At 41.7% G+C, this 18253-nt stretch overlaps 1 protein-coding gene across 1 annotated transcript in view; it reads left to right on the top strand.

Moving 5' to 3' along the window:
- Positions 1-18253, top strand: part of URI1 (URI1 prefoldin like chaperone) — a gene marked incomplete in the record, with an annotated part of 867239 nt that overhangs the window by 699792 nt on the left and 149194 nt on the right. The window contains 1 exon segment of the mRNA XM_053701783.1: positions 3692-3950. Coding sequence (XP_053557758.1) covers positions 3692-3950 — 259 coding nt within the window.

The raw sequence follows: 18253 nt of genomic DNA, 5'->3' as shown, positions 1-18253 counted from the left end.
ACATTCTGGAATTGAGAGCAGTTCTCAATGCCCTTCTGGCTTGGCCCCAGTTAACAACTCGGGGGTTCATCAGGTTTCAGTCGGACAACATCACGACTGTAGCTTACATCAACCATCAGGGAGGGACAAGAAGCTCCCTAGCAATGATGGAAGTATCAAAGATAATTCGCTGGGCAGAGTCTCACTCTTGCCACCTGTCAGCAATCCACATCCCGGGAGTGGAGAACTGGGAGGCGGATTTCTTAAGTCGTCAGACTTTTCATCCGGGGGAGTGGGAACTTCATTCGGAGGTCTTTGCCCAAATACTTCGACGTTGGGGCAAACCAGAGATAGATCTCATGGCGTCTCGACAGAACGCCAAGCTTCCTCGTTACGGGTCCAGATCCAGGGATCCGGGAGCGGTTCTGATAGATGCTTTGACAGCACCTTGGACCTTCGGGATGGCTTATGTGTTTCCACCCTTCCCGATGCTTCCTCGATTGATTGCCAGAATCAAACAGGAGAGAGCATCAGTGATTCTAATAGCGCCTGCATGGCCACGCAGGACTTGGTATGCAGATCTAGTGGACATGTCATCCTGTCCACCTTGGTCGCTACCTCTGAAACAGGACCTTCTGATCCAGGGTCCCTTCAAACATCAAAATCTAATTTCTCTGAAGCTGACTGCTTGGAAATTGAACGCTTGATTTTATCAAAACGTGGTTTTTCTGAGTCAGTTATTGATACCTTAATACAGGCTAGGAAGCCTGTTACCAGAAAGATTTACCATAAGATATGGCGCAAATACTTATATTGGTGCGAATCCAAGAGTTACTCATGGAGTAAGGTTAGGATTCCGAGGATATTGTCTTTTCTACAAGAAGGTTTAGAAAAGGGTTTATCCGCTAGTTCCTTAAAGGGACAGATTTCAGCTCTGTCCATTCTTTTACACAAACGTCTGTCAGAAGTTCCGGACGTTCAAGCTTTTTGTCAGGCTTTAGCTATGATCAAGCCTGTGTTTAAAACTGTTGCTCCACCATGGAGTTTGAACTTAGTTCTTAATGTTTTACAGGGGGTTCCGTTTGTACCCCTTCATTCCATTGATATCAAGTTGTTATCTTGGAAAGTTCTGTTTTTAATGGCGATTTCCTCGGCTCGAAGAGTCTCTGAGTTATCTGCCTTACATTGTGATTCTCCTTATCTGATTTTTCATTCAGACAAGGTAGTTCTGCGTACTAAACCTGGGTTCCTACCTAAGGTGGTCACTAACAGGAATATCAATCAAGAGATTGTGGTTCCATCTTTGTGTCCTAATCCTTCTTCGAAAAAGGAACGTCTGCTACACAATCTAGATGTAGTCCGTGCCCTGAAATTTTATCTACAGGCAACTAAGGATTTTCGACAAACGTCTTCCCTGTTTGTCGTTTATTCTGGTCAGAGGAGAGGTCAAAAAGCTTCGGCTACCTCTCTCTCCTTTTGGCTTCGTAGCATAATACGGTTAGCCTATGAGACTGCTGGACAGCAGCCTCCTGAAAGAATTACAGCACATTCTACTAGAGCTGTGGCTTCCACTTGGGCCTTTAAGAATGAGGCTTCTGTTGAACAGATTTGCAAGGCTGCAACTTGGTCTTCTCTTCATACTTTTTCCAAATTTTACAAATTTGACACTTTTGCTTCTTCGGAGGCTGTTTTTGGGAGAAAGGTTCTTCAGGCAGTGGTTCCTTCCGTATAAAGAGCCTGCCTGTCCCTCCCGTCATCCGTGTACTTTAGCTTTGGTATTGGTATCCCATAAGTAATGGATGATCCGTGGACTGGATACACTTAACAAGAGAAAACATAATTTATGCTTACCTGATAAATTTATTTCTCTTGTAGTGTATCCAGTCCACGGCCCGCCCTGTCACTTTAAGGCAGGTAATTTTTCCATTAAACTACAGTCACCACTGCACCCTATGGTTTTCCTTTCTCTGCATGTTTTCGGTCGAATGACTGGTAATGGCAGTTAGGGGAGGAGCTATATAGCAGCTCTGCTGGGTGAATCCTCTTGCACTTCCTGTTGGGGAGGAGTTAATATCCCATAAGTAATGGATGATCCGTGGACTGGATACACTACAAGAGAAATAAATTTATCAGGTAAGCATAAATTATGTTTTTTGTTTTGTTTTTTTAAATGGGCTGAACATAGGAGTTCCATGGTTGTATATGAAATTTTCTCTCGAATCCCAGCGTAATTTTATAAACATTTTCACACTACAGTTCTTACTGTTTTTTCTCCTCAATTAAATTGGCAAATTTTCACCAACATACTCAAAACACTAATTCTGAAAGGAAAACCTATGCATACAAACATTACAGCGAATTTTGGGTATAGCATAATTTGTTTTGTATTAAGCGTAATATTCAAGTTTTGAAACATACCGGTTTCCCCCTTTGTACTTCACTCTCCCTTATGAACATTTGACTAGCAGAGAACTCCCATTATTTGTATGGGGGACATCTCGCCACTCGCAGTTACAGCCCTTTTTTATTTTTTTATTATTATAATAGAATTCCTTGAGGGTTGCCCCTGCGAGTGTTTGCATGGAAAACTATCTCTAGACCTGCAAATTTGATATAATCGGTAGCTCAAAGTTAAAACTAATAATGCCATGATGCAGAGCGAACATGCCTTTTTTTTTTGGGGGGGGGGGGGGCTTTACAGTTTACATCTATTATCCAATTTGCATATAATGTTGGTATCATTTAATGAAAAGCACACAAACCTAACATCTGTCAACATTTCACTTTTATTTGGCTCCTTTTTAGCAAAACAAAGACAAGGGCTTGGCCCAGGAAACTGTTAAATCATAAAACAGGCAAGGTACTAATGGATGAACAGTTATTAATATGCAGACATATATGAAATCCATTTCAGGAAAAGTACAGCAGAAGTTTTACAATGCATACCAGAAAGAACTCAGCAGGCGTTCCAGCGCCATTATATAGCATTAAGCTGCAGGTAAATATAAAAGCCCAGGCAGCAAGGCCAGAAGTATTATGTTTCATAGTTACTTGTTTCCCTTTATTTATAATTACAACACTTGTTTTATTCAGTTGATTGCAACTCTTCCTAATCCTAATAATGGACACATATTTCAGAGCAATCACGTTTATGTAGTTCTTGTAGACTATAAGCATTAAAAATAGAGATATTTCTACAAACCAACATTCTGACCACCATACTTGTTTTTCTCCCTATTTATATTTCTCTAAAAGAATCTTAGGGACTCTGCAAACCTTGCCCAGGAATTTCAGGATCTACAGTTGATTAAAAATTACACCCTGAGATGAACCCCCCTTCTTCGAGAATTTTAGAAGACATGGCACTTGCTTTGAGTGCTGTATGGGTAGACAGATGCAGATAATCCTTAATATTCACAGAGCAAGCCTTTTAAAAACTATGGCACCATTAGTGTTCTCACCTGCAATATGTACGATTAAAGGGTTTTTTTTTTGGGGGGGGGGGAGAAATATATATATATATATATGTGTGTGTGTTTAAAATACATATTTCTTAAACATCAGCTCCTGGCATTGACTAGAAATGCAGCATCCTTTGTGTTGCCAGATCTTTATTAAGCCAGGGGAAGGAAAGTCCTTACTAAAACCAGAGTGCTTAAAATTAATAAATCTAGCATAGTATAAGTGGTTTTCATTTATATTTCTTCTACAGAATATCTAAAATTCATCACTCTACGAAAGAATTTTTTTCGGAAGAAGACGACAAAGAGAACAGAAAGACGGATCTTAATGTGGCACAGGCTATAAAATATCTTCATACTCAGGGAAATGAAAATACAAAAACTGAGTGCATTTTAAATAACCATATTAATGGTTCTGCTTCCCACCATAGTGATGAGGAAGATGATTCAGAAACCAGCAGAGATTTTGTGGCTACCATACATTTTCACCATACAGTTGAACCAAAACGGGTATGTTGAACACTGATTATTTTGTTTAGTAGATTAAAACCATATTTTCACATTCTTTTAGTAACCTATTTAGGACTCAAGAAATATTGCCTTTTCTTTCATAATATGGTGAGACTCCACAAGACCATCACATATTTGATCACACTTAAAGGGATACTAAACCCATTTTTTTTTCTTTTATGATTCAGATGGAGCATGCAATTTTAATCAACTTTTTAATTTACTCCTATTATCATTTTTTCTTCGTTCTCCTGGTAAGTTTATTTGAGAAATAAGGAACATTAGCTAAGGAGCCGGCCCATTTTAGCTTCAGCACCTGGGTAGCACTTGCTTGATTGGTGGCTAAATGTAATCACCAATCAGCAAGCGCTACCCAAGATGCTGAACCAAAAATGGGCCGGCTCCTATACTTACATTCCTGCTTATTCAAATAAAGATATCTTAGGAACGAAGAAAAATTGATACTCTGAGTAAATTAGAAAGTTGCTAAAAATTGCATGCCCTATCTGAATCATGAAAGAAAAAATTTGGGTTTAAAATCCCTTTAAGTCCAACCTTGCATACCAGAATTCCTCAGTAAAAATTGTTTTTCAAAGAGCTCCTGATACTATACAAGGTTGGAAACAGTCTTATGAAGTGGGGTAGATAGTTCCAGCGGACAGGAACAATGCATGAGAAGTCTTGGAGGTGAGAGAGGGAAGTGGAAATAATAGGTGTGGAGAAACGTAGGCCAGAGGTTAATCAAAGAGGGGTAGGGAGTATTTGGAGAGTGAGTGGTTTATAGGTTGGGTCTTAATTTTTAATTGTAGTGTATTGAATTATAGTGTATAGGGAACCAGTGTAGGGCAGATTTGAGGTTTGGGAAACTTTACCCCCCTCCTGGTAGGAATGCATATCCCATCAGTAATTAGCTCATGGACTCTCGCCACCATGACAGAAATGAATTTATCAGGTAAGTTCTTACATAAATTATTTGGCTATGGTCAGCATAAAAATGGTGATTGAACTTAAAGAAATATATGTTTTCCAAGGGAAGATGTATAAATAGAAAATAGCAAGGAACCCAAGACGGAGCCTCGGGGTACTACTACTAAAAGAAGCAAAGGATTAGAGGATATGCTGTTAAAAGAATGGTTTGAGAGAGAGGAAGGAAACCAGGAGAGGACTGTATCTTGATGGCAAAATAATGTAGAATTTGTAAGAGGAAAGGATTTTTTTTTTTCTCTTGTTAAGTGTAGTCAGTCCACGGGTCATCCATTACTTATGGAATATATCTCTTCCCTAACAGGAAGTTGCAAGAGGATCACCCAAGCAGAGCTGCTATATAGCTCCTCCCCTCACATGTCATATTCAGTCATTCTCTTGCAACCTAACTAAAGATAGGTCATTGTGAGAGGTCTGTGGTGTTTTTTAACTTAGTTTATTTCTTCAATCAAAAGTTTGTTATTTTAAATGGCACCGGAGTGTGCTGTTTGTTCTCAGGCAGCATTAGAAGAAGAATCTGCCTGCGTTTTCTATGATCTTAGCAGACGTAACTAAGATCCACTGGCTGTTCTCATCTGAGGAGTGAGGTAACTTCAGAAAAGGGGAATAGCATGCAGGGCCCCCTGCAAACGAGGTATGTGCAGTAAATTATTTTTCTGAGGAATGGAATTGACTGAGAAAATACTGCTGATACCAATGTAACGTAAGTTCAGCCTTAAATGCAGTGATAGCGACTGGTATTAGGCTGATGAGTGTGTGTACACTGAATGTATTTTTCTACGGAATGGAAATGACTCTGAAAATACTGTTAATACTGAAGTAATGTAGGAGCCTTAACTGCAGTAAAAGCGACTGGTAGCAGGCTTATTAATAACACTTCATTACTTTTAAAATGTATGTTCAAAACGGTTTCTGGTATGTTAATCGTTTTTTGTGAGGTACTTGGTGATGAAACTTATTGGGGCATGATTTTTACCACATGGCTATCTTTGTTTTCTGCATAGAAACAGTTAACTGAGCTTCCCCACTGTTGCAGGCATTACCAGTTTGTAGCTCTTCCCTTCGGATTAGCTACGGCTCCAAGAATCTTTACAGGTTCTGGGCTCACTTCTGGCGGTACTAAGACCGCGAGGCATAGCGGTGACTCCGTACCTAGATGACATTCTGATACAAGCGTCAAGTTTTCAAACTGCCAAATCTCATACAGAGATAGTTCTGGCATTTCTGAGGTCGCATGGGTGGAAGGTGAACGTGGGAAAGAGTTCTCTATTACCACTTACTAGGGTTCCCTTCCTAGGGACTCTTATAGATTCTGTAGAGATGAAAATTTACCTGACGGAGGCCAGGTTATCAAAACTTCTAAATGCTTGCCGTGTCCTTCATTCCATTCCACACCCGTCAGTAGCTCAGTGCATGGAAGTAATTGGCTTAATGGTAGCGGCAATGGACATAGTGCCATTTGCGCGCCTGCATCTGACTGCTGCAATTGTGCATGCTAAGTCAGTGGAATGGGGATTACTCAGATTTGTCCCCCCCTGTTAAATCTGGATCAAGAGACCAGAGATTCTCTTCTATGGTGGCTTTCTCGGCCCCATCTGTCCAAGGGGATGACCTTTCGCAGGCCAGATTGGACGATTGTAACAACAGACGCCAGCCTTCTAGGTTGGGGCGCAGTCTGGAAATCCCTGAAGGCTCAGGGGTTATGGACTCAGGAGGAGAAACTCCTCCCAATAAATATTCTGGAGTAAAGAGCAATATTCAATGCTCTTCTAGCTTGGCCTCAGTTAGCAACTCTGAGGTTCATCAGATTTCAGTCGGACAACATCACGACTGTGGCTTACATCAACCATCAAGGGGGAACCAGAAGTTCCCTAGCGATGTTGGAAGTCTCAAAGATAATTCGCTGGGCAGAGTCTCACTCTTGCCACCTGTCAGCGATTTACATCCCAGGCGTGGAGAACTGGGAGGCGGATTTTCTAAGTCGCCAGACTTTTCATCCGGGGAGTGGGAACTTCATCCGGAGGTCTTCGCTCAACTGATTCTTCGTTGGGGCAAACCAGATCTGGATCTCATGGCGTCTCGCCAGAACGCCAAGCTTCCTTGTTACGGATCCAGGTCCAGGGACCCGGGAGCGGTGCTGATAGATGCTCTGACAGCCCCTTGGGTCTTCAACATGGCTTATGTGTTTCCACCATTTCCGATGCTTCCTCGATTGATTGCCAAGATCAAACAGGAGAGAGCTTTGGTGATTCTGATAGCGCCTGCGTGGCCACGCAGGACCTGGTATGCAGACCTAGTGGACATGTCGTCCTGTCCACCATGGTCTCTGCCTCTGAGACAGGACCTTCTAATTCAGGGTCCTTTCAAACATCCAAATCTAATTTCTCTGAGGCTGACTGCATGGAGATTGAACGCTTGATTCTATCAAAGTGTGGCTTCTCGGAGTCGGTTATTGATACCTTAATACAGCCTAGGAAACCTGTTACCAGAAGAATTTACCATAAGATATGGCGTAAATATTTATATTGGTGCGAATCCAAGAGTTACTCATGGAGTAAGGTTAGGATTCCTAGGATATTGTCTTTTCTACAAGAGGGTTTAGAAAAGGGCTTATCTGCTAGTTTGTTAAAGGGACAGATTTCTGCTCTGTCTATTCTTCTACACAAACGTCTGGCAGAAGTTCCAGACGTTCAGGCTTTTTGTCAGGCTTTAGCTAGGATTAAGCCTGTGTTTAAGACTGTTGCTCCGCCGTGGAGCTTAAACTTAGTTCTTAACGTTCTTCAAGGCGTTCCATTTGAACCCCTTCATTCCATTGATATCAAGCTGTTATCCTGGAAAGTTCTGTTTTTGATGGCTATTTCTCCAACATAGGTGTGTCCGGTCCACGGCGTCATCCTTACTTGTGGGATATTCTCTTCCCCAACAGGATATGGCAAAGAGCCCAGCAAAGCTGGTCACATGATCCCTCCTAGGCTCCGCCTTCCCCAGTCATTCTCTTTGCCGTTGTACAGGCAACATCTCCACGGAGATGGCTTAGAGTTTTTTGGTGTTTAAATGTAGTTTTTATTCTTCAATCAAGAGTTTGTTATTTTAAAATAGTGCTGGTATGTACTATTTACTCTGAAACAGAAAAGAGATGAAGATTTCTGTTTGTAAGAGGAAAATGATTTTAGCAACCGTTACTAAAATCGATGGCTGTTTCCACACAGGACTGTTGAGAGGAATTAACTTCAGTTGGGGGAAACAGTGGGCAGACTTTTGCTGCTTGAGGTATGACACATTTCTAACAAGACTTGGTAATGCTGGAAGCTGTCATTTTCCCTATGGGATCGGGTAAGCCATTTTTATTGTATAAAAATAAAGGGCTTCACAAGGGCTTTAAAGACTGGTAGACATTTTTCTGGGCTAAAACGATTGATATATAAGCATTTTTAATACTTCATAGTTTTGAGGAGTTATTTTATTCTTGGGAATCATGTAAAATAACCGGCAGGCACTGTATTGGACACCTTTTTCACTGGGGGCCTTCTCTAATCATAGGCAGAGCCTCATTTTCGCGCCTCTATTGCGCAGTTGTTTTTGGGAAGCAAGACATGCAGATGCATGTGTGAGGAGCTCAGATACATAGAAAAAGCTTACTGAAGGCGTCATTTGGTATCGTATTCCCCTTTGGGCTTGGTTGGGTCTCAGCAAAGCAGATACCAGGGACTGTATAGGGGTTAAATATAAAAACGGCTCCGGTTCCGTTATTTTAAGAGTTAAAGCTTTCAAATTTGGTGTGCAATACTTTTAAGGCTTTAAGACACTGTGGTGAAATTTTGGTGATTTTTGAACAATTCCTTCATACTTTTTCACATTTTCAGTAATAAAGTGTGTTCAGTTTAAAATTTAAAGTGACAGTAACGGTTTTATTTTAAAACGTTTTTTGTACTTTGTTATCAAGTTTATGCCTGTTTAACATGTCTGAACTATCAGATAGACTATGTTCTGTATGTGGGGAAGCCAAGGTTCCTTCTCATTTAAATAGATGTGATTTATGTGACACAAAATTTAGAGAAAATGATGCCCAAGATGATTCCTCAAGTGAGGGGAGTAAGCATGGTACTGCATCATCCCCTCCTTCGTCTACGCCAGTCTTGCCCACACAGGAGGCCCCTAGTACATCTAGTGCGCCAATACTCCTTACTATGCAACAATTAACGGCTGTAATGGATAATTCTATCAAAAACATTTTAGCCAAAATGCCCACTTATCAGCGAAAGCGCAACTGCTCTGTTTTAGAAAATACTGAAGAGCATGAGGACGCTGATGATATTGGTTCTGAAGTGCCCCTACACCAGTCTGAGGGGGCCAGGGAGGTTTTGTCTGAGGGAGAAATTTCAGATTCAGGGAAAATTTCTCAACAAGCTGAACCTGATGTGATTACATTCAAATTTAAATTGGAACATCTCCGCGCTCTGCTTAAGGAGGTGTTATCTACTCTGGATGATTGTGAGAATTTAGTCATTCCAGAGAAATTATGTAAGATGGACAAGTTCCTAGAGGTCCCGGGGCCCCCCGAAGCTTTTCCTATACCCAAGCGGGTGGCGGACATTGTAAACAAAGAATGGGAAAGGCCCGGCATACCTTTTGTCCCTCCCCCTATATTTAAGAAATTGTTTCCTATGGTCGACTCCAGAAAGGACTTATGGCAGACAGTCCCCAAGGTCGAGGGGGCGGTTTCTACTCTAAACAAACGCACTACTATCCCTATAGAAGATAGTTGTGCTTTCAAAGATCCTATGGATAAAAAATTAGAGGGTTTGCTTAAAAAGATGTTTGTTCAGCAAGGTTACCTTCTACAACCAATTTCATGCATGGTTCCTGTCACTACAGCAGCGTGTTTCTGGTTCGATGAACTAGAAAAGGCGCTCAATAAAGATTCTTCTTATGAGGAGATTATGGACAGAATTCATGCTCTCAAATTGGCTAACTCTTTTACTTTAGACGCCACCTTGCAATTGGCTAGATTAGCGGCGAAACATTCAGGGTTTGCTATTGTGGCGCGCAGAGCGCTTTGGCTAAAATCTTGGTCAGCGGATGCGTCTTCCAAGAACAAATTGCTTAACATACCTTTCAAGGGGAAAACGCTGTTTGGCCCTGACTTGAAAGAGATTATTTCTGATATCACTGGGGGTAAGGGCCACGCCCTTCCTCAGGATAGGTCTTTCAAGGCTAAAAATAAACCAAATTTTCGTCCCTTTCGCAGAAACGGACCAGCCCCAAGTGCTACATCCTCTAAGCAAGAGGGTAATACTTCTCAAGCCAAGCCAGCCTGGAGGCCAATGCAAGGCTGGAACAAAGGTAAGCAGGCCAAGAAACCTGCCACTGCTACCAAGACAGCATGAGATGTTGGCCCCCGATCCGGGACCGGATCTGGTGGGGGGCAGACTTTCTCTCTTCGTTCAGGCTTGGGCAAGAGATGTTCTGGATCCTTGGGCGCTAGAAATAGTCTCCCAAGGTTATCTTCTGGAATTCAAGGGGCTTCCCCCAAGGGGGAGGTTCCACAGGTCTCAATTGTCTTCAGACCACATAAAAAGACAGGCATTCTTACATTGTGTAGAAGACCTGTTAAAAATGGGAGTGATTCATCCTGTTCCATTAGGAGAACAAGGGATGGGATTCTACTCCAATCTGTTCATAGTTCCCAAAAAAGAGGGAACATTCAGACCAATCTTAGATCTCAAGATCCTAAACAAGTTTCTCAAGGTTCCATCGTTCAAAATGGAAACCATTCGGACAATTCTTCCTTCCATCCAGGAAGGTCAATTCATGACCACGGTGGATTTAAAGGATGCGTATCTACATATTCCTATCCACAAGGAACATCATCGGTTCCTAAGGTTCGCCTTTCTGGACAAGCATTACCAGTTTGTGGCACTTCCATTCGGATTAGCCACTGCTCCAAGAATTTTCACAAAGGTACTAGGGTCCCTTCTAGCGGTGCTACGACCAAGGGGCATTGCAGTAGTACCTTACTTGGACGACATACTGATTCAAGCGTCGTCCCTACCACAAGCAAAGGCTCATACGGACATTGTCCTGGCCTTTCTCAGATCTCACGGGTGGAAAGTGAACGTAGAAAAAAGTTCTCTATCTCCGTCAACAAGAGTTCCCTTCTTGGGAACAATAATAGACTCCTTAGAAATGAGGATTTTTCTGACAGAGGCCAGAAAATCAAAACTTCTAAGCTCTTGTCAAGTTCTTCATTCTGTTCCTCTTCCTTCCATAGCGCAGTGCATGGAAGTAATAGGTTTGATGGTCGCGGCAATGGACATAGTTCCTTTTGCGCGAATTCATCTGAGACCATTACAACTGTGCATGCTCAGTCAGTGGAATGGGGATTATACAGACTTGTCTCCGACGATACAAGTAGATCAGAGGACCAGAGATTCACTCCGTTGGTGGCTGACCCTGGACAACCTGTCACAGGGGATGAGCTTCCGCAGACCAGAGTGGGTCATTGTCACGACCGACGCCAGTCTGGTGGGCTGGGGCGCGGTCTGGGAACTCCTGAAAGCTCAGGGTCTTTGGTCTCGGGAAGAATCTCTTCTCCCGATAAATATTCTGGAACTGAGAGCGATATTCAATGCTCTCAAGGCTTGGCCTCAGCTTGCAAAGGCCAAATTCATACGGTTTCAATCGGACAACATGACGACTGTTGCGTATATCAACCATCAAGGGGGAACAAGGAGTTCCTTGGCGATGGAAGAAGTGACCAAAATCATTCAATGGGCGGAGACTCACTCCTGCCACTTGTCTGCAATCCACATCCCAGGAGTGGAAAATTGGGAAGCGGATTTTCTGAGTCGTCAGACTTTTCATCCGGGGGAGTGGGAACTCCATCCGGAAATCTTTGCCCAAATTACTCAATTGTGGGGCATTCCAGACATGGATCTGATGGCTTCTCGTCAGAACTTCAAGGTTCCTTGCTACGGGTCCAGATCCAGGGATCCCAAGGCGACTCTAGTAGATGCACTAGTAGCACCTTGGACCTTCAACCTAGCTTATGTATTCCCACCGTTTCCTCTCATCCCCAGGCTGGTAGCCAGGATCAATCAGGAGAGGGCATCGGTGATCTTGATAGCTCCTGCGTGGCCACGCAGGACTTGGTATGCAGACCTGGTGAATATGTCATCGGCTCCACCATGGAAGCTACCTTTGAGACGGGACCTTCTTGTTCAAGGTCCGTTCGAACATCCGAATCTGGCCTCACTCCAACTGACTGCTTGGAGATTGAACGCTTGATTTTATCAAAGCGAGGGTTCTCAGATTCTGTCATTGATACTCTTGTTCAGGCCAGAAAGCCTGTAACTAGAAAAATCTACCATAAAATATGGAAAAAATATATCTGTTGGTGTGAATCTAAAGGATTCCCATGGAACAAGATAAAAATTCCTAAGATTCTATCCTTTCTTCAAGAAGGTTTGGAGAAAGGATTATCTGCAAGTTCTTTGAAGGGACAGATTTCTGCTTTATCTGTTTTACTTCACAAAAAGCTGGCGGCTGTGCCAGATGTTCAAGCTTTTGTTCAGGCTCTGATTAGAATCAAGCCTGTTTACAAACCTTTGACTCCTCCTTGGAGTCTCAATTTAGTTCTTTCAGTTCTTCAGGGGGTTCCGTTTGAACCCTTACATTCCGTAGATATTAAGTTATTATCTTGGAAAGTTTTGTTTTTGGTTGCAATTTCTTCTGCTAGAAGAGTTTCAGAGTTATCTGCTCTGCAGTGTTCTCCTCCTTATCTGGTGTTCCATGCAGATAAGGTGGTTTTGTGTACTAAACCTGGTTTTCTTCCGAAAGTTGTTTCTAACAAAAACATTAACCAGGAGATAGTCGTGCCTTCTTTGTGTCCGAATCCAGTTTCAAAGAAGGAACGTTTGTTGCACAATTTGGATGTAGTTCGTGCTCTAAAATTCTATTTAGATGCTACAAAGGATTTCAGACAAACATCTTCCTTGTTTGTTGTTTATTCTGGTAAAAGGAGAGGTCAAAAAGCAACTTCTACCTCTCTCTCTTTTTGGCTTAAAAGCATCATCAGATTGGCTTACGAGACTGCCGGACGGCAGCCTCCTGAAAGAATCACAGCTCATTCCACTAGGGCCGTGGCTTCCACATGGGCCTTCAAGAACGAGGCTTCTGTTGATCAGATATGTAAGGCAGCGACTTGGTCTTCACTGCACACTTTTACTAAATTTTACAAATTTGATACTTTTGCTTCTTCTGAGGCTATTTTTGGGAGAAAGGTTTTGCAAGCCGTGGTGCCTTCCATCTAGGTGACCTGATTTGCTCCCTCCCATCATCCGTGTCCTAAAGCTTTGGTATTGGTTCCCACAAGTAAGGATGACGCCGTGGACCGGACACACCTATGTTGGAGAAAACAGAATTTATGTTTACCTGATAAATTACTTTCTCCAACGGTGTGTCCGGTCCACGGCCCGCCCTGGTTTTTTAATCAGGTCTGATAATTTATTTTCTTTAACTACAGTCACCACGGTATCATATGATTTCTCCTATGCAAATATTCCTCCTTTACGTCGGTCGAATGACTGGGGAAGGCGGAGCCTAGGAGGGATCATGTGACCAGCTTTGCTGGGCTCTTTGCCATTTCCTGTTGGGGAAGAGAATATCCCACAAGTAAGGATGACGCCGTGGACCGGACACACCGTTGGAGAAAGTAATTTATCAGGTAAACATAAATTCTGTTTTCCTCGGCTCGAAGAGTCTCTGAGTTATCTGCCTTACATTGTGATTCTCCTTATCTGATTTTTCATTCAGACAAGGTAGTTCTGCGTACTAAACCTGGGTTCTTACCTAAGGTAGTTACTAACAGGAATATCAATCAAGAGATTGTTGTTCCATCATTGTGTCCTAACCCTTCTTCAAAGAAAGAACGACTTTTGCATAATCTGGACGTAGTCCGTGCCCTGAAGTTCTATTTGCAGGCAACTAAAGATTTTCGTCAAACTTCTTCCCTGTTTGTCGTTTACTCTGGACAGAGGAGAGGTCAAAAGGCTTCGGCTACCTCTCTCTCTTTTTGGCTTCGTAGCATAATACGTTTAGCCTATGAGACTGCTGGACAGCAGCCTCCTGAAAGGATTACAGCTCATTCTACTAGAGCTGTGGCTTCCACCTGGGCCTTTAAAAATGAGGCCTCTGTTGAACAGATTTGCAAGGCTGCAACTTGGTCTTCACTTCACACTTTTTCAAAATTTTACAAATTTGACACTTTTGCTTCTTCGGAGGCTGTTTTTGGGAGAAAGGTGCTTCAGGCAGTGGTTCCTTCCGCTTAAAGTTCCTGCCTTGTCCCTCCCTTCATCCGTGTACTTTAGCTTTGGTATTGGTATTCCATAAGTAATGGATGACCCGTGGACTGACTACACTTAACAAGAGAAAACATAATTTATGCTTACCTGATAAATTTATTTCTCTTGTAGTGTAGTCAGTCCACGGCCCGTCCTGTCTTTAAGGCAGATCTAAATTTTAATTAAACTCCAGTCACCACTGCACCCTATGGTTTCTCCTTTCTCGTCTGGTTTTGGTCGAATGACTGAATATGACATGTGAGGGGAGGAGCTATATAGCAGCTCTGCTTGGGTGATCCTCTTGCAACCTCCTGTTAGGGAAGAGATATATTCCATAAGTAATGGATGACCCGTGGACTGACTACACTACAAGAGAAATAAATTTATCAGGTAAGCATAAATTATGTTTTTTTAGTGTTGGTATGACTCTTAGCATCAATGGTGATTTTTACATACTTTTATTTTCCTTTTATAATTCAGATATTGCATACAATTTTAAATAACTTTTAAGTTTCAAAAGAGCTTTATTGTGTTTCAGTAAGAATAAATATCATAGAGCGGTTATACATAGTATTGATCATTCATGTTACAGTTTATAATAACTCAAACATGCATCCATGTTATAACAGTGGGAAAGTAAAAACGTTAAAAAAAAAAAGATAAAAAAAAAAAAAAGAAAGCATTTTGCACATCACATATATTTATCCTGTAGCTTCCTGCTTCTCCTTTCCACAGATCTTAATGTTGTTCCCTACGCTTGCTGTTGAATAAAGTTGTAAGGTGTTAGGGACCTATATAAAGTTAAATGATAATAAGAAAAACAACTGTGAATATGCTAGGTGATGAATTTTATCCCACAAAATATTTATATCAGATCTAACTATGACTGAACATCAATATCAGCAGAGCTCTTTTACTATTCCCCAATATCTGAAATGGAGGCCGCTCTTGGGCCTGTTCTTATACTTGAATGTATTCCAGAGGTATTATCAAACATGAAACATAAAGGAAAATTTACTTATAAACGCCTAGCACCATATTTAAAGGGACATAATACTCATATGCTAAATCACTTGAAACTAATGCAGTATAACTGTAAAAAGCTGACAGGAAAATATCACCTAAGCATCTCTATGTAAAAAAGGAAGATATTTTACCTCACAATCTCCTCAGCTCAGCAGAGTAAGTTCTGTGTAAAAAGCTATACTCAGCTGCTCCCAGCTGCAGGTAAAAAAAAACAAAAAAAAAAACGAAGAAATGAACAGCAGCCAATCAGCATCAGCAGTGTTGAGTTCATGAACTCTTACTGTGATCTCATGAGATTTGACTTAACTCTCATGAGATTTCATAGTAAGCTTCCTTTACCTGATTGGTGAAATAATATGAGAGTTCACGAGGCTCATTCTTTCAGCTGTCCCAGGACAGACACACTAAAATGCTGCTTAGAAATCCTTTACAATGGGAGGTGGCTACTGAGGAACTTTTGAGGTAAAATATCTTTCTTTTTTACATAGAGATGTTCAGGTGATATTTTCTAGTCAGCTTTTTACAGCTATGCTGCATCACTTTCAAGTGTTTAAACATTTGGGTATTAGGGCCCTTTAAAGTTACTATGAAACTACTTATTTCTACTTAATATAGGTGCTCCGGTCAGGACTGGATATTATATTAACATATAACTCACGAAGGTAAATAGCCATTTTTATTTGCTAAATATATAACTTCATAACGAAACAACAAATAGAACATCTACATAAAACCTGTTCTCAGTTTACATACTTTTTTGAGCCTGAGTAACTGCGTGCATATACCTTCAGCAACATATCAGATATCACGCCCTAGGCAGAAAGCAAAATTATAAGATATGGTTTATATAGCTTACTTCTCAGGTATGGCTCATGTTAGTATTAAAGGTTGATAAATAAGCGCCCATCAGCGGTCGCGGCCGCAGACCGCAGAAGGGGCACCAGTGTCACCAACCCTTTTTCCTTACTTGACTCTGGAGCAGCACATGCACCATTAATCCCTTTTTTTTTTTTTCAAATATATTTTTATGTCACCCTTGGAGCCCCCCCACTAAACCCCGCAAGAGACACACAGAAGCAACAAGGGATACTGGCGCACTTGCTGTGCCTCCACCTTCCCATGATTCTATATTTAGTTATAAGGCTTCCTTGTAGCGTGACTTAGTGTGCGTATATATGACCAGCTGAGATTATACGTAAAAAAAGCAACATCTTGTACAGTCATCATAGTGTAAACATCGGCAAACATGAATAAATCAATTTTTAAATCAACAATATTAAACAACATTTAGCGATACTTGAAAGTCCTCAGGCTGGCTTTAGCTAGTCCCAGTAATGCTGAACATCGATAAACAGGAATAAAACATTTTTAAACCAACGAAATAAAACAATATATATTGATACCAATAGGTCCTCAGGCTGGCTTTAGTCTGTCCCAACAGTGCTGCTTTATAGACTGTCTTTTAGAGACAATGCTGCCGGGGTAAAGAGATATGTCCAGCAACTTAGGTAGAGCCAGTTCCGTTAAGACTGATGTGTTGACGTTATATATCACAAGTCGGAGTCTCCCCTGTCTCCCCGCTCAGCGGGTGCTTCCGCGTTGTGACCTATTAGCCGTGAGTCTATTTGGAATAAGGTGCTGAGCTTCTTGATGCGATTAGGGGCCGTTGCTCCGTTAGCTCTGGCGCCATTCCTGTGTTTAATTGGTGGAGTCGCGCTGAGAGATTTTTTGAAGATAGGGCTCCTCTGTTGCTTGTCAGTAGCTTGCGGCTTGTCAATTTGCTTGGGCAACTTCTTTCGGGATGAAGCCTGGAGTGATGACTTTTGTCCCATGGAGGGGAAGCCGCGGGAGCACTCTTAACCGCGGTTCCCACATCCACAACTGCCACCACTTCATCTTTCGATCCACGTTCTGAGTTGATGTGCTTCATACGTGATTGTATTAAAAAGTCCCAGGGAGCCCTTTGTAATAGGTCCATAAAGCGTTGCTCCATTTTCTCCATAAAAATATCAATGCGGGTCAGGTAGGTAGTTTCCATCACGGCAGCCATATTTGTTGCGCAGTAATAGTTTGTCCTCAGGTTATCTAGTACTGGGGAGATTCTTTATGCACCAGAAAGCTGAATAGGTGTGAGATGGGAAAACATGCTCGTGCACAATATCCCCATAGGAAACAATGGGGCTGAGCTGGCTGAATAAAAACCTAACACCTGCAAAAAAGCAGCGTCCAGCTTCTAACGCAGCCCCATTGTTTCCTATGGGGAAACACTCTCTAAGTCTGCACCTAACATGAACCCCGAGTCTAAACACCCCTAACCTTACACTTATTAACCCCTAATCTGCCCCCCCCCCCCCGCTATCGCTGACCCCTGCATATTATTATTAACCCCTAATCTTCCGCTCCGGACACCGCCGCAACCTACATTATCCCTATGAACCCCTAATCTGCTGCCCCTAACACCGCTGACCCCTATATTATATTTATTAACCCCTAATCTGCCGACCGGACCTCGCCGCCACTATAATAAATGTATTAACCCCTAAACCGTCGCACTCCCGCCTCGCAAACACTATAATAAATTTGATTAACCCCTAATCTGCCCTCCCTAACATCGCCGCCACCTACCTACAATTATTAACCCCTAATCTCCCGCCTGCACCGTCGCCGCTACTATAATAAAGTTATTAACCCCTAAAAATAACTCTAACCCTAACACCCCCCTAACATAAATATAATTTATATTAAAGGAAATAATATTCCTAAAATTAACTAAATTATTCCTATTTTAAAATACCTATAAAATAAACCCTAATATAACTACAATATAATTAATAATTACATTGTAGCTATTTTAGGATTTATATTTATTTTACAGGCAACTTTGTATTTATTTTAACTAGGTACAATAGCTATTAAATAGTTAATATCTATTTAATAGCTACCTAGTTAAAA

This window comes from Bombina bombina, chromosome 1 (assembly GCF_027579735.1).
Source record: "Bombina bombina isolate aBomBom1 chromosome 1, aBomBom1.pri, whole genome shotgun sequence".
NCBI classification, from domain to species: Eukaryota; Metazoa; Chordata; class Amphibia; order Anura; family Bombinatoridae; genus Bombina; species Bombina bombina.
This window is presented reverse-complemented; position numbering and strand designations above follow the sequence as displayed.